Genomic DNA, 21,219 nt, shown 5'->3' on the forward strand with positions numbered 1-21,219 from the left:
TATACAACTCAACCACGAATTACGTAATTTTGTGTTATCGTCATGGGATGCCGAAGGGTAACCACGATCACATATTGGAGCTGTTTATCTATTCAAGGTCACAGTGTTGAACAATAGCTGAAGAAAGGCATGGGGATTGATATCAGGGCATTGGATTAGCTATTGCATGAGTACAATAATGTAGTCGACCGCAGATTTACCAGAACTCACCAGGGGCTTCTCATCCCCCACATCGTTTAATTCCACGTGGAGTTGCGATATATTTACTACCGAGAACTGGAAACTCCTCCAAATATGGAATTCATCGACCGTGATGTAGATTTGGAGTACTTATCGTTATCTAAAGAGAATTTGAATTAAATCCCAATGGAGCGAATGATGCGCGCCGATTTATTTCAATGCATTTTTAGAAGAAGAGATTGTGAGATTTCACTCTGTCGCAGTGGAGTGGAATACTGCATACAATACACTATGGAATTTCATTAAATTTCACGGCGCATCGTAGAATATCGATTTTATATTCAATACCATGACTCTCGGTTCCTCAAACGATTAAATCAATAGCGAAGCTGTTAAACCGTTTGAGTCGATTTTTGTTAATAATGAGTTTATCATGGAAATCAAATCTCGAGATTATAATGTATAGAATAGGTTCAAGCCTCGAAACATATCTAATGACTTTTTTGTAATTAAATTTGTAATTAAATGGGTTAATCGCAATTGCTCAATTTTATATTTATTGTGATTACTTATTGTGATGTTTCATTACCAATTGAATTTTCGAGGAATATATTATACCGAAATAAAAAATGTAAATACTAGAATTTTTTAAAATTCTACTTGTCGATTGGAACCGTTTTATCATTTAGCTACTGAAACAAAATTCGTATGAAAGAAAGCCCAGTGGGACAACAAGTACTTTGATGGATGAATTTGAATGCAATTTTAGCCGAACATATCGTGATACTTTCACATTGTCACACTGGACAAGAATACATACCCAGGGTTTTGTAATTTCATGAGGTATGATTGCGCTTCAAGACACCTTGAATGCAATATCAATGGCGGGGCGGGTTGGGTATAAAATAGTTGGAACAATCCGGTGTTCTTCACTCGTTCTTCACTCACCGAAGAAAGACATTCCCTAAGAAATCAACATGTTCAAATTAGCTGTGAGTGCGCTCAATCTATCGGTCAATCGAATCAATATTATAATTTTAATGGACTTGTTTTATTTATCTGCTCTTTATTCTAGTGCATCTGCGCTGTTTTGGCTGTGGCATCAGCTGGAATAGTTCCTGCTGCACCAATTGTTGCTGCAGCACCAGTTGCAGTCGCTCCAGCTCCATTCGTCACATCCAGGAGCAGTCAAGTTGTTGCTAGGAATTACAACACCTTTGCTGCAGCCCCTCTGGCTTACACTGCTCCAGTTGCTGTACCCAGTGCTGTTGCTGCACCACTTGCTTATTCAGCTCCAGTTGTCTCCAGTCCATATGCATACAGCCCTTATGCTGCTTACAGTGCTCCATTGACTTATCCCGCTGCTGCTCCACTTCTCTTGAAATGAACATGACATCGAGATTTTTATCGAGATTATTGAATTGAGTTGTTGTAATAAAAACTATTGATCAACTTTATGTGATTTCTTTTCATTGAGACCTTGATATTTGGAATTTCGTTGGAAATTATATCGCAATCAAATTGGTTTTTTTATTTTTATTTTTTCTTTCGGCTTTAAGGGGTTTGTCGTCATCTCTGAAAAATTTGTGAAAATATGTGGAATCAATCATTTATTGGTGGAGAAATTCCATTTTGGAAAATGTCGTACCATTTAAAAATTTATTTTCATATTCTCTTCGGCGTTGAAAATTTTATTGTCGTAGTCTTTGGAAATATTTGATTTAAAAAAGAGTCTCTTTACTTCCCAGAAGATTCTACTGGAGATTAGAGCCTTGGGGATGCCATAAAGAAATGTATTCCCATGGTTCTTCGGCGTTGAGTATGTTATTGCCATCGATGCGAAAAAAGGCGGAATCAATCATTAAGTGATTATTGCTTCTACTTCTGAAAAAGTCCCTTTCGTTCCCCCAAAGTCCTACGGGATGTGACGAAAAAGAATCATTTCCCCATTTTCCGGCGTTGATGACTTGATTATCATCTGCGATCCAAAAACATTCCAAATCAATCAATCGAAATCAATCATTACCTGATGAGGGAATTCCATCCTGTAAAAAAATCCCTTTCCTCCCCCAAAATATCCTAGATCAAACGCCAAGGGTTGGGACGAAAAAATAAATATTTCTACATTCTCCTCGCGTCTGAGACTTCTATTCTCAAACCGAATGCGAAAATAGGCGAAACCACTGATTGATTGATCAAAAGACCCGAAAAAAGGCAAGCGCCTTAAGCCCCTAATTCGCCCAGCAGATTCTACTCCTCTTTCTTCTTCTGAAAACTATATAAAATTTGCTGATACCGTAAATATTTTTTATATATTTTTTACACGTGGGGGCGGCTATCCCAGATGTTCCGAACACTTGGATTTACCCTAGACATTACATAAAACAAGGAACGTGCTCCGTCTCGTGGCTCCTACAGTTGTCCAGTAAACCCCCGTTGAATCCACACGAGAGGATGATTCGCATTTTTCCCGCTATTCACTCCCTCATCGAAGATCCGTATCATTTCTTGCTCGAGCTGTTCCTCTAATTTTCACGCCCACCTTATAGAATTTATGGAATAAATCATTGCGTCTTTACCCCTTACATTTCGGCACCTCCCCGAGGCTGCCGAATTTCACGATTAATGGAGATATTAATTAAATCGATTAAAACCATAAAATTCACTAATTGAATGACATAACATTGTCGTTTCAAGTTTACCAGAATGCCTGTCAAATGCGTGAAATCCAGGCTTCATCGACTGCGTAACGGTTTCATTGTCCCATTGCGAGGACAATCACGTCGTGGAAGAAAGTATTTCATGTGAATCAATGGTATAAAAGTCAAGAGAGACTATTGAATGATATCACAGTAGCTTTTGAGCATCAGTGAGGATAACTCAAGCATCATGGCATTCAACTTGATGGTAAAATCAAAACCGTTTATTTATGACGGACTGTTTCATTTTTTCTCTACTGAAAAAATAATTCGATATTTTCTTCACCCATTTTCTATTTCATCCACCCAAAATGATCTTTTTTCCTTCAATCTTTCCGTTCAATACAACGAGAACTGAATAAAATAATCATTAAACAATTACTCAATTAATGGATTAATTATATCATATCATATGTTGATATAATTGGCTCTATCTTCCAGACAAAAATCGTGGTTTTGGTGGCAGTTTTTGGTGTCACACTCGGAGGAATTGTCCCAGCAGCTCCGGTTCTAACTGCTCCTGTGGTGGCTCCATCAGCTCCAGTGATTGCTCCAGCAGCTATTGGATATGCAAGAGCAGTTCCTCAGAATGTTCCACCATTTGCATCAAGGATTGATATAAACACCAGAGCTCTCGCAGCTCCGATTGTCGCAGCTCCAGCAGCTCCGATTATCACGGCTCCAGCGGCTCCCATTATTGCGGCTCCAGCAGCTCCAGTTGTTGCTCCAGCGGCACCTGTTATAGCTCCAGCAGCTCGAGTCATTGCTGCTCCAGCAGTTGCAGCAGGGATTGCTCCAGCAGCCTATTCAGCTCCGATCATAGCAGCTCCAGGAGTCTTCGGAACATCTTATGCCGGAAGTTTGGGTGCACCACTGGCCCATTACGCCGCCGCCGCCTATGGACCCGCAGTCCTTGGCTGATTTAATTTATGATTTCCAATACTACAACTATAAATCACCTTGCCACTGAAACTCGATCCCTTCTTCATTAAATAAATTTTTTACCCACAGATGATTATTTCTCATTTCACTTCCTCTCCTCTCGATTGAAATCCCAATGACTTGTTGGATTATTAATGCATTAATACAATGTCCGAAAAACTTGTTGAGAGATTGCGATTGAGAGTTGAAAAAAAAACTGGATGAAGAGGGAAAAACTTGATGAAGAGGGAAAAACGACTCGGTGGAAAATTTACCGGAGAGGAATTCCAATAAATTATTTTTTCACAACATTCCCCTACAAGTGGGTGTTCAACGTTCAACAAGAAATGAGATCGTTTACGATGTGGAATACGAACTAGTTCATGCTTTGCCTCTTGTTTTTCACGATAAACCCAGACACTCTGGAACCTTGAAGTGTATCCTGCTCGAGTGCCCGTGCACAGGGGAAAGAGGGCTGTGAGTAAAAATCATCAAGAGCATTGAGACCCGGGTAAATTCAATTCAAATGCCATTCACCCTGGTCTGAATTTATCAACTCTAGGAGATTAATGTGTCACCTTCACTGACCTTTCCACGCTTTCCTGTTGGATGTCGGGGGGTTGTAGGTCTCTTACCCCATAAAGGTCATTTTATTGTCCAATGCTAGATGGGAGCCACCGGATGTATGACCCTCGACCTTCTTCGGGGTTGATATGACGCAGTCATCGACGATTTAACTATTGTTTACGAAATGAAGCACGCGTAGATGTCGTGTCTTCGCAGTCGATGGAGGTAAACAGTCGTGACATGCACATGAAAATTTTCTGATTGACACAATCGTCAGTGGCTCAATGTGGCAGATGTTGAGAGGAATATTAAGGGGCTCTTACGTCCGATCGCATCATTCTTGCATTGTGTATTTAATGGTATTTGCAATGGGCGCATGGAAAATTAAAATTCCACAGGTTTTTCCATCGATTCTGTACTGCTGGATAATTATACTTGAAATTGTTGGCAACGAGAAAGTCACATAAAAATTCTGTAGTATTGTTCACTGATGAATCAGTTAATGTTTTTTAATGTTTTGGTAGTTCTCGATTTTTCGGCCCATATGACACTGAATTGCCATGGAAATGACGAAATTCCAGCAATAATTTCCCTGAGTTTTCCATCCATTGAAAATTGCATTTGTTAACGATTCAATTATCATTTAACATAAAAATCAGGAGTTTCCTGCATTTGCAGAATAAATATGGAATTCAGTGATCGCTTTTCATTCAAATTAAATTCAAAGAAATGTAATCGAAAATTCCGATGACAGACGAAAATTTCAAATAAAAATTAACAGCCTAGACTCTCGATGATGAATTGTTAGTTTACTGCAGGACTGATTCCCGAAAACCGTAAAATGAATTCCCAAAAGTGAAATTTTTTATTTTTCGTGAGAATTCACCCAGATCCGGGTTGAAAATACGTGAACAGCATAATTAGTGATCGGAATGTATTTAATTTCACTGAGCGATGGCTCTTCTATTAACCAACGATTTCAATTTCAAATGTGAATCCAAAATTTAAATAAAATCGCTGGAGTTAATGCGCTCCATCATTCCAGACTGATGTGAAATCCTTGAAGGATTTAATTGCGTACAGCTGAAGGGTGGAGAAGGGGACAAAGAGACTTTAACTTCACGTCACGTGCTCTGATTTCGCATTAAATAAAACAACGAGAGTCTGGTGAAAAAAAAGGTGAGAAGTGAAAAATCAAAAATGATTGTCTGGCTTTCGATGACTCCCCCTCGACGAAGAGTAGCCAATCGGGCGTGGCCTGGTGGTACCTCCAGGAGGCCGTCTAGTAATTCTCAAACTCTTTTCCTCAAGGGAGAGGTCTACACCAGGGTGGGGGATTGAATTCCTTTGTTGGCTGACTGACTAAAGACAAGTGGGTATATAAGACGATGCTCGATACCCATTGAACATCAGTTTTCCCAGTGAAACAGAACAAACACCTCAAATCAAAATGATGACCAAGTGCCTCGTAAGTAGCTACAAAAAAATTCCCCCTTCTGAAATCAACTTTGAAACAATCAAGAATTGATTTGTTTCTGCTATTAAATTCATGATTTTCACGAATACCACAATTTTCTGAATTCAATAAATTCAATTCAATAATTACAGTCATTCAACTAATTATTTAATTGATGACTCGTAATCTCGATTTTCGGATAAATGAGGCACTTATATCTCCGATTGCGACAATTTTTTCTGTCTCAAGGGAGAACTCTCTAATTTCAATCAGGAGTAGAATTTCAAGAGATGAGAAACTAGAGATTTCTCGAAATAGAATTTATTCTGGAGGCAGTAAATAGGATAAAAATAGATAGATGAAAAATTATTTGAACGATAAATCTCTGGAAAAATAGTAATTGATTATTTATTGACTGTTTTTATTTATAAAAATGAAATAAATGATGAATAAACAATTAAAATAATTACAGATCCTCTTCTTCGCCTTCGTGGCTGTTTGCTCAGCCGGTACACTGGTTCCAGCAGCTGTACCTGCTGCACTTACAGTAGGAACATATGCAACTAGTTACAATGCACATTCAGTAAATCATGCGTATGCAGCTCCTTACGTAGCAGCTCCAGCAGTTGCTGCACCAGCAGTTGCTGCACCACTGGCCTACTCCCCGTACGCCTATCCTGCAGCATACTCAGCCTATTCACCCTTTGCTGCACCCATCATTGCTGCACGTCGCTAAAAATCACCTATGGAAAACCAATTGCCCCACTGTCCAGTCGACTCCGGCTTCGTGAGGATTATCCTGTAATCGAGAGGATGACGATTAAGAAGATTTCCAATGACAACTCGCTGGAGATCGAGGGACTGATTTACCAACTGGGCAATTTATCGATAGATCAATGATCCAGCAACTGGCTATGCGATGGTGCCACAAGCGCTTGATCTCACATTCAAACTTTCACTGGAGAATTTATCAAATTTTTGCCTCGATTTTTATTCAATAAAATGGATTATTGTTCAGCCTAAAAATTTATTGCATTTTTTATTCTTTTTTTTCATCTGGTCCCCAATTTTTTACATTTTTTTTAATCGACGAAATTTAATCTCGATTGTCGAGGGAAGGAAATGGCGAATATTTGCGGAATTCATTAAATTGTTATTAATTTTATTTTTCATGATTAACATATTGAGGTCAATTCTCTGTTCGAGTGATTAGGAAAATTTGAATCACCTTATTCATTAAATGAACATCCCATTGTTCAGTCGAGAATCGTTCCCGTAATTATTCGCTATCTCATTTGCAATCTCATGTGCAGTTCACTGCACTTGCGATAATTACATCGGGAAATTCTGAAAATGCATAAAATTAAAGAACAACAGGATTGAATAGTCGAAACGAGTGGAATAGTCAGGTGGAAAAAATTCAGACCTATTTAGATAAACCGCGAATAAGTGAAAAAGAATGACACTTTCATTAAAAAATGTTACAGCAGAATAAATGATAATGATTTATGATTTATAAGGAATAAAGTTACACGGACTGTTAATATCCCGGAGTATTGCGCAATGAGCGAGTCATCGGTGGACACCGTCAAAGGTGCATTTATGTGAGAGTCACGACAAGTAGTTTATATTCATGTTGAATGACAAGTGAGCTTATGCTGAATGAAGCAGTCCGTTCAACTTGCTTTCGCAGGGTCATTAATTCTGAGAGTGAGTCAACGAAATTGCGATGACCACCAACGAAATAATCGAGATGAAATTACATATTTCCCCTTTACTATCAGACTATTATTTTTTGTCTAAATTTTCGAATTCACCACCTCTTTTTTTCCCTCCGGATGGAAGCATTCTAATCCAATCAAAATCCAACTTTCATTTCCCCATTCTTTGCATTATATCAAATCAATATTCATCCAAGAAAAATCGTCCTCTCTTGTCTTAAAAAAAAAAACAGAAGTGCGAGCGAAAAAGCGATCGTGAAATTTTCTTCTGGTCGCCTTGGAGATTAAAAACAGAAACAATCGCGTGTAGTTGTCATAAAATCGTGATTTTTCACACGGTTCGGTGTCGTTGCCTCCAGTCTCGACCTCGTTTGACGAAGATTATCGGATAACTCTGTAGCCTATCCCCCAGGAGCTACAATAAACTCGAACGTCGAGTAGATAAATCGTGAAAAAATGCGTGAAATAGTGCATCTGCAGGCGGGCCAGTGTGGCAATCAGATTGGGGCAAAGGTAATCCACAACGATTTATCGAATTATCAAAACAATTATCGAGTTGAATTAATCAATTTGCCGGAGAAGAAGATGAGTCATTGGTTTTGATTTTATCGGGATGATTTGATTGAATTTCTGATGCACAATGATTCCTAATTAAGATAAAGACTAAAGAGTGAGGGGAGATTTAATTAGAATTTTTTTTTTTCTGGATAGTTTTGGGAAGTTATTTCCGATGAGCATGGAATCGACCCCACGGGTTGCTACCACGGTGACTCGGATCTCCAATTGGAGAGAATAAACGTTTACTACAACGAGGCAACCGGTGGAAAATACGTGCCGAGAGCAATTCTGGTTGATCTGGAGCCAGGTACGATGGACGCTGTACGCTCAGGACCATTTGGACAGATATTTCGTCCAGATAACTTTGTATTTGGCCAGAGTGGTGCTGGAAATAACTGGGCCAAAGGTCATTACACCGAGGGGGCGGAACTCGTGGATTCGGTGCTCGATGTTGTGCGAAAAGAGGCCGAGAGCTGTGACTGCCTCCAGGGATTTCAATTGACCCACTCCCTCGGTGGTGGCACTGGTGCCGGAATGGGTACTCTCCTCATATCCAAAATCAGGGAAGAGTACCCCGACAGAATTATGATGACCTTCAGCGTTGTACCATCGCCGAAGGTATCTTTTTTTTTCTCGAACGAAAATCCTATAGAAAAAAATAATGCAGTAACTTGATTCGATTAATTTGTGGTAGGTATCGGACACAGTGGTCGAGCCCTATAATTGCACCCTCTCGGTACATCAGCTAGTTGAAAATACAGATGAGTCTTACTGCATCGACAATGAGGCTCTCTACGACATTTGCTTTCGCACTCTGAAACTCACAACCCCCACGTACGGTGACCTGAATCACTTGGTCTCAGCTACCCTCAGTGGTGTGACAACATGCCTGAGATTTCCAGGTCAACTGAACGCGGACTTGAGGAAGCTTGCTGTCAACATGGTGCCATTTCCACGTTTGCACTTCTTCATTCCTGGTTTTGCACCACTGACGTCAAGAGGCTCCCAGCAGTATCGAGCCCTGACAGTTCCTGAACTGACGCAACAGATGTTTGATGCCAAGAACATGATGGCTGCCTGCGATCCCAGGCACGGAAAGTACCTGACAGTTGCTGCTGTTTTTCGTGGACGAATGTCCATGAAAGAGGTTGACGAGCAGATGCTCAACATTCAGAATAAAAATTCAAGCTATTTCGTTGAATGGATCCCCAGCAATGTGAAGACAGCAGTCTGTGACATTCCACCGAGGGGTCTCAAGATGTCAGCAACATTCATCGGTAATTCAACGGCCATCCAGGAGTTGTTCAAACGAGTCTCTGAACAATTCACTGCTATGTTCAGGAGAAAGGCTTTTCTTCATTGGTACACGGGGGAGGGTATGGATGAAATGGAATTCACCGAAGCGGAGAGCAACATGAATGATCTTGTCTCGGAGTATCAACAATACCAGGAAGCTGCTGCTGAGGAGGACGGAGAATTCGATGAGGAGGAAGAGGGAGAGGGCGATAATTAAATTGTACTTATTCAATCGAAATTGAAAATTTTTTACCACTTTCCTAGTCTGCCATCAGATTATTCACCTTCAATGCTTGATTTTGTTCGAGAAATTCAAGTTTCATTCCAAATAAAATCACATTAATCTTCCTACCGAGTGGATTTATTTTCCGTCTTGTCAAGGCCACAGCAAATAATATAATAATTTCAGATAATAGGTGCTCGAGTTTGTAATTTTATTATGCACTCCTCAAAACCATGGAATTCCCCGGAATTCGTATCATCGAAGAGGAGAACAATAATTACGGGTGTTGAGGAAGCAGTTGATAATTAGTGGTTAAACGTTTACAATAGCAGAAGAGTTTATCCATTAGTTGCATTCCCAAGTCGAGAGTTTCGCGTGACGCGTTTGCAAGAGTTCTATGTAATCATGTATTCAGACATTGTGAAGCCACGAGTCTCCCATCTATTATTAAAAACTAGGTGAAAATATTCAATAACTCAGGAGAAGACTTCGGTATAATTCAATTGTCCAATTTGATTAGACGACAATCAAAATTCATTACAATTGAACAATCGAGCGAAATTCACAGTCCTCTGAGTTTTATAACAAATTGTTACGTTAATCAGATTGATTCGAAGAAATCTATCGTTTCCACATTTTATCATTATATTTGATGATTCTCAAAATATAATGATCGTGTAATAATTATTCTACATTTTTTATAAACTTATGAAATACTTATAAAACTTTGGAAAAAACCGGACAATTGTTGCCCAATCTTCAAACTTCTCGGGTCAAAAACTAAATTTCTGCGAAAATTTACTGAGAGCCTAGAAAAATTATTCCACGGCCATAAAACTTGATGAGACATTAAATAATAATAAAACTTAAAAACCGCAATTGTTCACTTCAATGTTATCAGCCGTTTCCCAGAAATTCATTAAAAAAACTTAAGCAATAAAAAATTGAGTCTTTCATTGTAAATTATTTTTCCTGCGAAATTTCACCGTTCAATATTTAATTTATTCTTTTCTAAATAAACGAATCCCCAGAGCTATTGACAGCTCCCCGAATAAACTAGACTAAGGTAATTTTTTTCGCCCACGCAAAAAATAATCAACCCTTTCGCAATAATCCTGGGTGAGTCGCCAGAAAAACAGATCCAAGTCCGAAGATTTTCCTCTGCCGGTGATTTTCTTCTTTTTATTCCATCTCATTTTTTCCCCTCGACCTCGTTAAGACGCGCGGGTGTGTCCCGCGGTCCTCTAGGTCTCTTTACGCATGGTAGAACATACCACCTGACTGGCTGGACATGCCGGGTAATTATAAAACGCAACGACAGAAAAGTCTCACTGTTGTTCTCAAGGTGCAAGTCCCTCCCCCTGTCTAGCAAATCTCCTTTTTTTTCCTATAGACGTTTGAAGTCTCGTTTTCTCAGAGATTGCCAATATTATACAAACATTTTTCTTACATATAATTCACGGGATAATGACTTTGTCCTTCATGAGCCACCTCCGACTTGGATCATCGAACGATCCTTGGTGGGACTAAACAACGGGAGGATACTGAGGTGAACGCGTTTGCCATTGCTATTTCATTTGAAAAACACTATCTCACCTGCCCCACCCTTGATGCGACAATACGACATGCAGATCCGTCAAGCATGACTTGGAACCAAATTCCCCAGGTATGTGGCGGGAGGAAAAATATTTTTCCTTTTCTATTTTATTGCAAATTCGCAGGCCTTCGTCATCCACCTTGTCCATTCTCTTTAGACTCTGAAAACGATGGGGTATATAAGATTCCACTGGGGTATCATCTAGTCAGTCTACGATACTCCTTGGATATCCGAGACATCTATCAACATGTTCAAGCTCGTGAGTACTCAGCCATCCATTTTTATCCGTTCCTTTGGTACACTGAAACTCTAAATTTGCCACTGGACTAAATTTTCCGTGGTACTCAATTTTTTTGACAAAATATGATATATACACACACCTTCTTGAATAAAATCCGAGAACTCAGACATTCGTTTAAAAAATAATTCATTTAACTGAAACTCAAAGTCTCTGTTGATATTCGCGTTATTATTGACAAAACAGTTCATTTGCTTTCCATCCATTATTCATTATTGACTTTTCCAATACTTCCTTTCTCTCAATGAAATGAGTATTTGTATTCTCATCCCAGATAATGATTCTATTAATATTCTCTACCTGAGAAGAAAAGATTTAAAACCAACTAGTAATTAATTTATTTGCCTCGAACTCTATAGCAATTCCTCAAAACCGACATAATTCGCAAATATCTTGATATTTTTTTATATTTTTTCGATTTTCGATATTTTTTATATGAATATATTTCCGGCAATGTCATTTTTCCCTCACTATAATATTCCGATTATGACCGCAATGGGGAGAAACAATATTAAAAAGCTGGAAAATAATCAGAAATTTTTGAAAACCATTATTTTATCAGAGTAATTAAATTATTTCGGTTGTTCTGATTTTCAGGCGGTCCTATTTGCCCTGGTGGCTTACGCCACCGCCGGTGCTATCTCCCCGTTGTACAGTGGTTATGCCCTGGGACATGGATATGCTCCAACAGTGAGTTATGCACCAACAGTGTCTTATCACACTCCTCTTGCCACAAGCTACGCCAATACTTACAAGGTAATCCACTGGAGAGAATAGAATTACAATTATTGTCGTACCCTGCGCGGGGGGTACTCACAATTATAAATATTTATAAATATGTTATAAATATTTTATAAATATTTAAATACGATAGTTCATTACTTTACGATTCAACGAGCGCAGGTCGGCGTCAGATTTGGATCTGCCCCCTGTATGCCCAAACGGTCCCTTAAATATATAATATATTGTTTAAATATATAATATCATTAATTGGTCAGCGTAATCTGCTGACGATGTCGCATGTCTATTCAACGATAACGCAATTATGAAACAATTGTACAAAAATTGTTTAAAAAAAACAAAGATTTCAATTATGCAGTGATGAGTCTTTGGATACTAATGATTATATCAGGTCTATTATTTTCCAGAATGATTTATTTAATTGTGATTAATCGAGGTATTTAATTTCTGTCTAGTATGCCTACCCATCGGTCCACAGTGTGATTCCATTGGTTACTCCATCAGTGACGAAATTCCATTATGGCTACCCCAACTACGCAGCCTACAAAGTTGGATACAGTGGTGGTTATGGACATGGTTTGGGCTATGGACTCGGTGGTCACGGAGGATATGGATATGGGGGATATGGAGGATATGGAGGATATGGAGGATACGGCTATGGACACGGCTACGGCCTCAGTCACGGCTACGGGCTAGGATATGGACTTGGTCACGGATACTACCACTAAATTCTCCAGACATTTTCAAAGTATTAAAGAGTCTTGTATTACAAAGTACTTAAGGACGGATGTAAATAGCAATATATGATACAAGGCAGTGTTCAAATCACCCGATAATCTCCCCAATGAATAAATAAACAAAAAATTCACAATTTCTATAAGAAAAATTCATGTGTTTTTATGAAGTCTTTGGTCTATCCTGGAGAATCCCTTGGGGATGTTCGGGGAATTAACTCGCTAATTGGTTTTCTGATTGTCATCAATTAAACTTGACAGGACCCTTTCTATCTATTGTACCGCCTTACGATAAATCCTTGGGGCAAATAGAGCATCTCATGCACAAGGCGAATTTCGTGGGATGGAATGAGCATAATGTGCATATCGATAAATCCTTGGTGGTGTCTGGTGTGGTCGTTATGCAGAGGCAATTGCCATGGCAGTGATCGTGCACGCTCTCGCTTCTATCGGACCTTTTGTAATCTCTGTCGAAAGTGTAGAGTGAAAAAAGGATGGTATGAGAAAAAGAGATTTAAAGGTACAGAGTTGCACACACACTGCTGAGTGGATCAAGGCTGTACCGAGGCTGCTTCTCATATTTATCTTGTAAATAAATCAGCCGCACGTCTACTCAGTCTCCCGTCATATAATCGATGCTGAGTATTTTCTGGAATCTTACGAGCGAGATGAAATCGTTAATTATATGGCCACGAAAATGTGAGGATTACACGCTCAAAGGTTTTAGTCACATGGCCGAAATGTTTTGTGATTTATTGGAACTCTTTCAGGTGTCGGCATTCTAATGTTTTGAAATTTCGCGGTGTCTTCACTGCACAGGGACTTACTACTTGCACCGCTCCCTCTCAGAAAAATCTAAATATAACGAAAAGTGTCCCAAGGCCCCCCTTCGTCAGATAGTTTATTTTACATAATTTTTTAAAATGATAATAACATATATATGTATAAAACTTATTTTTTATGAAAAAATATTTAAATCAACAATTTTTCTTAATGCATTTAATATATAATTAAAAATGTAATTAGAAACTTTTTAATTGAATTTTATTTTTTGAAAACATTTTTATGCGCAGAAGTATTATACAGACAAAATATTGGTGCCCCCAATTATTTTTGAAGGAATATCCCTAATTATATATCAAATACGAGAATTTAATATATTTTTTTTCTTGTTCTTGTGATGTTTCGAAGTAATGGGCGTTCTGTTGAAATATTTTCACCTGCAATATCTTCCCGCTGTAATATTTTGCAGCAATAATTTTTCCAGTTCTAATATTTTTTGTTGTGATTTTTCGAGTTAATATTTTGACTCGTGTTATCTTGACAGATAACGCCAATTCCACATTAGTCCCCTGCACTCGATGAAAGTAGCACAGCATCGGGCCCCAAAAAAATGGGTCTCTCGAATGACATTACGATGACAAATCGGTATTACGATTGCTGATGTCTTATTAACCACTCGCATAATACCCAGGGTATTCTCTCCGCTCTAATAAACTCGCGGAATTGCAACTCGCATGAGTATTCGTTTTCATTGACCCCGGAGTAAATGAGAAAAAAGTGCTACGCAATTACAAACGATCTCAGCAAACTCATCAACTTCACGGAACACCTAATCTGGAAATGAGAATAGCGAATTGAATGATTAAGCGAGAGTCTCAAACAAATGGTGAATGGATTTGCAGTGAATTGGCGGAATAGCCCTAATCAGTATCTGCCAGTGAAAAATTACACCTGAAGTGCCCTCGAAAATCTTTCATTCCCATCCGAGGTCTCAAGGACAACAAGTAAGATTGCCTCGTCTGTGCATGAGGGTCACAATTCCGAAACTCATTTGCTGCCTCACAATAGGGGCCTCGACCGAAACTGGCACATATGTTAATGTCGAATGTTGAAGTACGAGGTCCACCGGATCGCTAGCTCCGGGGATATATAAGCTGGACCGAAAATCCAAGGAAGCATCAAACAGTCAGCAGCACTGAAGATCGAAGGATCACAAAGATTTCAGTGGTAGCTCAATAAATAAATAAAAATTCATAAAAAATGTTGAAATTCGTGATTTTTACTGCTATCGTGGCATGTGCCATCGCTGCACCAGCTCCAGGAGGTCTGTTGGTACCAGCAACTCCAGTTGTAGCTGCAGCTCCAGTTGTAGCAGCAGCTCCAGTGGTACCAGTAGCCACTAGCTACGCCACCAGCTACTCCAACACCTATCGTGCACCTGTTGTCAAGGCTGCACCAGTTGTTCACGCTGCACCTGTTCTCGTCAAGACTGCACCAGTGGTCCATGCTGCTCCTGTCATTGCTGCACCAGCTATTGTCAAGACACCATTGATCCACACACCTGTCTATCACGCTCCAGCCATCGTCAAGACACCACTCCTCCACACTCCAGTTCTCGCTGCACCAGCTGTCATCAAGACTGCACCACTCATCGCACACACTCCCGTGGCTATTCATCACCCAGTTGCTCTCGTCCACTGAACACCATCACGACCTGATCATCTAGAGAGAACTATTTATTTGCTCAGAAGATTTTGTCGATTTCATGGAACCATGTGTGTCAGCAAATAAAAATCATTTTTGTCCCTAAACATTTTGTGTTTTTCTTTATTTCATGACAATTCTAATTAATCTACCGAGATATTTACTTGGAAATTTCCTTCGTTGTTTGGAAATTGTTAGATGTCATATGAAAAATTACTAGAGATGGATGAGATGAATTCCATTTTGTTGAAGGCCGGGATCTATTCGATTTCACTGAATGCCCATTCCGTAATAGTTAAGAAATGCATATTTGAAGAGCTGTCTTCGACTTTCACCTTTCAAGTGCCCCATTAACTTATTTCGTTGGATGTAAAGGAATCATGTCATCAATGCAGTGAAGAATAGAAGCCATAAGTGCTTTCGTAAAATAGTAAACTGATCCCTCCGTATGGCAATACCTCAACGTTCTCCGATCTATCTTTTTACGTAATTTCCTGCTCATGTGCGTAACACGCTAGTAATAGCAAGGTCATGATCACCAGAGTTATCTAATATTTCTCATCTACTCTATTTATCAATATCACCTAGTAAATCTATTCGTTTAAATCCAAAAATCATGCAAATGAGGAACGGATTTATTTCAAGGTGATTCGTTGTGTCATTGGCCTACGAAAACGATACATTTCCTACGATAGAAGTCTGGATTTAAAATGGAGATAACTGTAACAGATAATTGCAACCCATTTTCGTTCTAATTTTGCTACGTCAGGGTGACCTTGAATTATGCAAGTCCGTCTGGTCGGACCTTTCCATTAACAGACGGCCCTTTCTTATCGATGAGTCCTCTCATTGTTATTGGTTACGCCTCGAAAGTGAGAGTCATCCGATCGTTATCAATTCGAGATCGTGGGATTGTGCTTCATCATCGCATCATTTACGACCATCCTTACCAGAGAAAAGCACAGACAAGAGATATATTCAGTGATTACAAATTCAACAAATTGAACACATACGTTCAACGCATTTTTTCAGAAACTGATTGTGCATGAAAATTAATTTGATGGCGCATCTCGAAAAAATAAAAATTACATGAGTCTAACTTGTGTACAGTAAATAATCCGTTATAGTCTCAACTTTCTTCAATTTTTCGTGTACATTTTGGTTTTTCTATTTAATTACCTCTGGACTCAAAGATGTAAACAATCCGTTGCTTCGTTTTTGAATTGAATTGAATTCCGGAGAAAGTAAAGCCGAAAGATTCTCGAAATTCCCTTCCCTACAGCCTCATGCCCGCGATTATAACGGGAGTCTATTATATTGAGATATTACGAGTGTAATTTAGACCTGTATCAATATTGAGTAATCAAGAGTAATAGTTCTGTAATTGTGGCTTGTACTGAAAAAGGATGAATGATAATTATTTGGAATAGAACATCTCGAGTTAATGCATTCAACAATTAGACTGACATGAATATTTTATTGAAAACTTGCAGTTGAGTGACAGTAGAAAAAGTCAATTGATTTAATCAAGATTTCTTAATGAACGAGAGAAAGATGGCTGGAGTGTGCAGAATAGGAGAGTGGTACTGCGTGTGCTGAGTATGCAAGTGGTGCAGCAACGACTGGGGTGTGTACAGCAACTGGTGCAGCATGAAGAGCAACAGCTGGAGCTGCGACGTAGCTCTTGTGGTCAACCTTGTAGGTGCTGGAGTGGCTGGTGGCAACTGGAACACTGTGAACGCTGTGAACAACTGGAGCTGCCACAACTTGCGCTGAATGTACCAGAGCTGGTGCTGCAACAACTGATGCAGAGTGAACCAGAGCTGGTGCTGCAACGTATCCTGGTGCAGGCTTTGGTGCAGCGCAGGCCACAGCAATGAGAGCAAAGATTGTCACGAACTTGTACATGATGATTATTTAAATCTCGTTTAGATATTGTTTGTCAACTGTAAAGACTGCACGACTTGTGATTCAAATCGAGAAGATCCTACGATTTATACTCAACGGTTTGTTCCCCTTCTTCTTCTGGGTGCCCCTCCAAAAATTGAATAATGATGATTTAGTCTTTCTCTTTTGGTCTCACGATATTTTCGTGGCTCTGTTGACATGATCAAGGACTCTGAACGTCATTTTGTTGATCCATCGGGTCCACATGACAAGCGAAAAAAATTCTCCTCATGACACTGGTGGGCACTTACGATTGCGAGATACTCACTTGAGAATAATATGTATTAAAAATTGGGTAAATAAAGCATGAAAAAAATAATATTCACGTATTCAGGTGGATGTCGAAATTTTGGGTAATTCTTCGCGGTGTGATATCAATACTCCGTGCATTTATATTTGGGTCATTCTTACTTTACATTTCTCCAAGTAATTTGAGAATTATTCAACCCGAGAACCTGCGTATTACCGTTATGGAATGACGGTACAAATGAGATATTACGAAAAATAATGAGGTATTAAAATGATGTAATAGAAGAATCATCAGTACCAATATATCAATTGTAAAGGTTATCAATTTTTTCGTGTTATTTCCAGTCATTGAATAAAATTTCGTGCTACATGCGTTAGATTTCATAAGAGCCCTTGTGTAAAAAACACGCAATTGATTAATTTCCCCTGAATTTAATGAGACTAATCTTTCAAAACCATCAGATACCGACTTCTCATACATCATTTCATCAACCGAAGGTCCAGAATCTTTCCGAATACCGAATGATTTAATCCCCAGAGAATGTCCAAATCAATGCAAGACTAATAATAATCCCGAATAATTTTAGCCCTTTGTATTTATTCTGGTCTGTCAATGGCGATGACGAAATGTACTCAAAAAAATTTCAACAGCTCGTATCTGGGCTCGAGCATGAGTACCGAATAATCTTGAATAGATGTTCATTGTGAAGAGTCAATTAACCGCAGTGTTATCCAACAATGTGTTGCACAAATGGAGGGAAAAAGAATAAAGCGGAAGCCTGGGAAACGGTATAGATAGGCTGCCTATACCCATCCCTTCTCCCTTGTTATGTACCTCGTGTGGGCGTAAAACAGATTTCATACTTCCATAGGCTGTGCTGTTACGTTGGACAGCCTATTGTGTAATCGTATCCTCCAGCTCGTCCCTAACAGTACTAAGGGACAAACAGAATGTATACGGGCATTAATATCGTTAGGGCATTGGTCCAGGAGATTATCGTCCTCTGGTAACAGCGGGATATATCCATATTTATGTGATTACGCACATGCATCAATATTATTAGATGATTGGACAACTAGGGGGGAAAGGTGGATTGATTGTTTCTATTATCCTGTACTGCATAATGGCACGTTTGAAGGGTTTGCGGATCCTTCCGGGGAATGAAAATAGATTCGCGATTTCGTCGCATTATGGGAGATAACGGGTGATAAGGTCGGAGGACATGGACCGGTTCGTTTGGAATAGTTAGAGTTTGTTCTTGCCAATCTGGAAGGGATGATTTTATGGAATGTCTATTTTTTTTTGTAAGGAAGTCGAATATAAATGGGATTCGAACCCTGATGGAAAAATGAATTCGCGGGTCTGATGATACCATCAATCTCCCCTTGTGTTTTTATGGAGGAGGGAGTGGTGGTTGCCTGAACACTTCCTGTTTTTCGTATGTCAATCTGAACGGGTCGTCTCGTGTGTCCGTGGGAAGGAGATATACCGCTGAGCGACATGTCGATACCTGCTGTAGATTCCGATATAATGATTCCGCATGAGTACATACTGTAAATAACTTACCTGTATTACCATGTACGGTGTTGAGAAGTGCCTAAGGGCAGCCTTGACAGTGCTCTCTCCCTGTGAGAAATAGACGCTCATTTCATGGTCAAAGTCTTCAAGTTCGCCGACTCTGTAAAATCGGAAATTAATAAAATTCCAGAGTGCAACCCCCTAAATTTACTGAAAAAGTCACTTCTTAAATGAAATTCTCAAATTCTTATTCGCCTTTTTAAAAAATACAGATGAAACGAAAAGTGTAAACATTTTTGCACATGCTCATGAAAATTATTTCTGGTGATAGATATCATACATGCGCATATAAATGTAAATAGTTTTTTTAATTGGTAATAAAGAATAGAATAATAAAGAATGAAATGAAGAATTATAATTGTTAAATGGTTTATATATTTAATTTTATACGTAAAACTTTTTCATTTGATGAATAAAAATTAAATTTCATTAACTAAATTCAATGTATAAAACATGTATGAATACATTGTCATAGATTTTATTTATCAAATAATTTATTTGCATGTGTCCCATATGATGATGATATGCACGCAAAACGCTCAAAAATGTCTTTAGAAATTTTCAAAGTATGTCCTCCGATATTGACGCAAGAACTCTGCAATAAATAGGAGTTCACACCAATTCCACAATTCCATAGACCTGTTTTTTTTTTTTTCAACCGATGTATAGAGTACGTGTAAAAAATGATAAAACAGGTCGAAGGCCTGAACGAAGTGAAAAGACAAAAGTGGTTTAAGTAGAGCTGTCACCGACACGAGCATCGACCGTTTCAAGTCCTTGGTGGAAGCCTCGCAATATTGAATCAAGAAGCAGTGATAGTTTCCAAAGTTCTCGCCAGGAAGTTTGGACAATCGTTGGGAGGTCACGCAATAAAGCGTCGGAGGGGGTGGCAGAAACTGAATAAAAGCGAGCGAAATCCGAGTGAATTTATCATTCAATCATTACTCACCGAGTAAGAAAGAATCAAGACATTCAACATGTATAAGTTCATTGTTCTCTGTGCACTTGCTGTTTGCTCTATGGCAGCGCCAGCACCCAAACCCGGACTCATTGCTGCACCACTTGTGGCATCTCCAGCTGTAGCCGTTGCAGCACCAATTGCCCATCACGTTCCTGTTGCCACCAGCTACGCAAACACCTACAAGGTCTCCTACAACACACCAGTTGTAGCTTCATCCTACGTTGCTGCACCAGCCGTTGCCTATGCTGCACCAGCTGTCCATGCTCCACTCGTTGCTGCTCATCATGCCTACGGTCCAGCACTCGGTTATGCTGCACACCCAGCACCACTTCTTGCTCATTATTAAATCCTCTCAGGCTGGAGCTAAACAATTCATATGAAAATCCCAAAATTTTTACATCATTGTTTCACAATTTATTACTTGAAATCTGAAATTGTTCCATTGGTATATCAACTACAACTGTTAATAAAAAGCATTTTTCCAATTAATTTTGGGCATTTCATCATTCCTTCAAACCCTTACCATTTCCAAATTCTGATTATTCAGGAGAAAATGTGGTACCGTAAAATGACGGCAAGGCTGTAAATGGAAAAGGACCGTGTGGGTCAGACACTTGCGATTTCTCTATTTTTCCGGTGTCCGGAGTTATTCACCCGGGGAAAAATATTCCGGACAAAATTCTCGGAAAAAAATCTCCCAGATAATCTCTCAAAAAAAATGATTTCACTTCTCCTTCAATTTGAGTCGTATAGGTAAGGATAAAAGGGGTAAAATTGCGAGTACAAACTGTCCCTGGGATTAAAAAATGAAAATTACAAGATGCTGAATGCAAATTCCCACTGAGACGATGTTTACCACCTCATCCCATACACCAGAAGGCCATTAGCCTTGAAGAGTCTCCCATTCAATGCGCAAAAATCTGAACTAAATGAATGCAGCATAAAGAAGCTGAAACAGGTTGAGGGTAATAGCCTACATAGTTGCCAGACAAGTTGGCTACCAAG

General features: G+C 39.2%; 6 protein-coding genes across 6 annotated transcripts; 5 read left to right on the top strand and 1 right to left on the bottom strand.

Annotated features, from left to right (window-relative positions):
- Positions 1-1,081: 1,081 nt before the first annotated feature.
- Positions 1,082-1,637, top strand: LOC105267573 (cuticle protein 65). Its single transcript, XM_011306521.1, has 2 exons — positions 1,082-1,172; positions 1,256-1,637. Exons 1-2 carry the CDS (start codon positions 1,158-1,160, stop codon positions 1,565-1,567), a joined length of 327 nt encoding a protein of 108 aa, XP_011304823.1. The 5' UTR covers positions 1,082-1,157; the 3' UTR covers positions 1,568-1,637.
- Positions 1,638-3,043: 1,406 nt separating this feature from the next.
- On the top strand, positions 3,044-6,849 carry LOC105267626 (cuticle protein 16.5, isoform A). Its single transcript, XM_011306612.1, has 4 exons — positions 3,044-3,087; positions 3,321-3,795; positions 5,753-5,835; positions 6,296-6,849. The coding sequence occupies exons 1-4, from the start codon at positions 3,070-3,072 to the stop codon at positions 6,557-6,559; spliced, it is 840 nt and encodes a 279-aa protein (XP_011304914.1). The 5' UTR covers positions 3,044-3,069; the 3' UTR covers positions 6,560-6,849.
- Positions 6,850-7,828: 979 nt separating this feature from the next.
- LOC105267574 (tubulin beta-4B chain) lies at positions 7,829-9,749 on the top strand. Its single transcript, XM_011306522.1, has 3 exons — positions 7,829-8,057; positions 8,256-8,720; positions 8,797-9,749. Exons 1-3 carry the CDS (start codon positions 8,001-8,003, stop codon positions 9,613-9,615), a joined length of 1,341 nt encoding a protein of 446 aa, XP_011304824.1. The 5' UTR covers positions 7,829-8,000; the 3' UTR covers positions 9,616-9,749.
- Positions 9,750-11,405: 1,656 nt separating this feature from the next.
- Positions 11,406-13,120, top strand: LOC105267575 (prismalin-14). The gene is made up of 3 exons (XM_011306524.1): positions 11,406-11,477; positions 12,114-12,272; positions 12,713-13,120. The coding sequence occupies exons 1-3, from the start codon at positions 11,466-11,468 to the stop codon at positions 12,983-12,985; spliced, it is 444 nt and encodes a 147-aa protein (XP_011304826.1). The 5' UTR covers positions 11,406-11,465; the 3' UTR covers positions 12,986-13,120.
- A 1,849-nt stretch (positions 13,121-14,969) lies between these two features.
- On the top strand, positions 14,970-20,703 carry LOC105267627 (uncharacterized). Its single transcript, XM_011306614.1, has 3 exons — positions 14,970-15,470; positions 17,027-17,314; positions 20,211-20,703. The coding sequence occupies exons 1-3, from the start codon at positions 15,035-15,037 to the stop codon at positions 20,558-20,560; spliced, it is 1,074 nt and encodes a 357-aa protein (XP_011304916.1). The 5' UTR covers positions 14,970-15,034; the 3' UTR covers positions 20,561-20,703.
- LOC105267576 (cuticle protein 64) lies at positions 16,936-17,458 on the bottom strand. Its single transcript, XM_011306525.1, has one exon. It carries the CDS (start codon positions 17,384-17,386, stop codon positions 17,015-17,017), a length of 372 nt encoding a protein of 123 aa, XP_011304827.1. The 5' UTR covers positions 17,387-17,458; the 3' UTR covers positions 16,936-17,014.
- Positions 20,704-21,219: the final 516 nt, after the last annotated feature.

This window comes from Fopius arisanus, unplaced genomic scaffold, assembly GCF_000806365.1.
Source record: "Fopius arisanus strain USDA-PBARC FA_bdor unplaced genomic scaffold, ASM80636v1 scaffold00048, whole genome shotgun sequence".
NCBI lineage: Eukaryota > Metazoa > Arthropoda > Insecta > Hymenoptera > Braconidae > Fopius > Fopius arisanus.

Bases quoted from the DNA above. Each gene is read 5' to 3' on its own strand.
- LOC105267575 (XM_011306524.1), top strand. The intron at 12,273-12,712 runs GTAATCCACTGG...ATTTCTGTCTAG, and splicing joins GCTACGCCAATACTTACAAG to TATGCCTACCCATCGGTCCA.
- LOC105267574 (XM_011306522.1), top strand. From the start codon at position 8,001: ATGCGTGAAATAGTGCATCTGCAGGCGGGCCAGTGTGGCAATCAGATT. The intron at 8,058-8,255 runs GTAATCCACAAC...TTTTCTGGATAG, and splicing joins GCAATCAGATTGGGGCAAAG to TTTTGGGAAGTTATTTCCGA. The intron at 8,721-8,796 runs GTATCTTTTTTT...AATTTGTGGTAG, and splicing joins GCGTTGTACCATCGCCGAAG to GTATCGGACACAGTGGTCGA.
- LOC105267576 (XM_011306525.1), bottom strand. From the start codon at position 17,386: ATGTACAAGTTCGTGACAATCTTTGCTCTCATTGCTGTGGCCTGCGCT.
- LOC105267626 (XM_011306612.1), top strand. The intron at 3,796-5,752 runs GCTGATTTAATT...TGGGTATATAAG, and splicing joins CTATGGACCCGCAGTCCTTG to ACGATGCTCGATACCCATTG. The intron at 5,836-6,295 runs GTAAGTAGCTAC...AAATAATTACAG, and splicing joins AAATGATGACCAAGTGCCTC to ATCCTCTTCTTCGCCTTCGT.
- LOC105267627 (XM_011306614.1), top strand. From the start codon at position 15,035: ATGTTGAAATTCGTGATTTTTACTGCTATCGTGGCATGTGCCATCGCT. The intron at 15,471-17,026 runs ACTGAACACCAT...TTAATGAACGAG, and splicing joins TCACCCAGTTGCTCTCGTCC to AGAAAGATGGCTGGAGTGTG. The intron at 17,315-20,210 runs GTATCCTGGTGC...TCACCGAGTAAG, and splicing joins ACCAGAGCTGGTGCTGCAAC to AAAGAATCAAGACATTCAAC.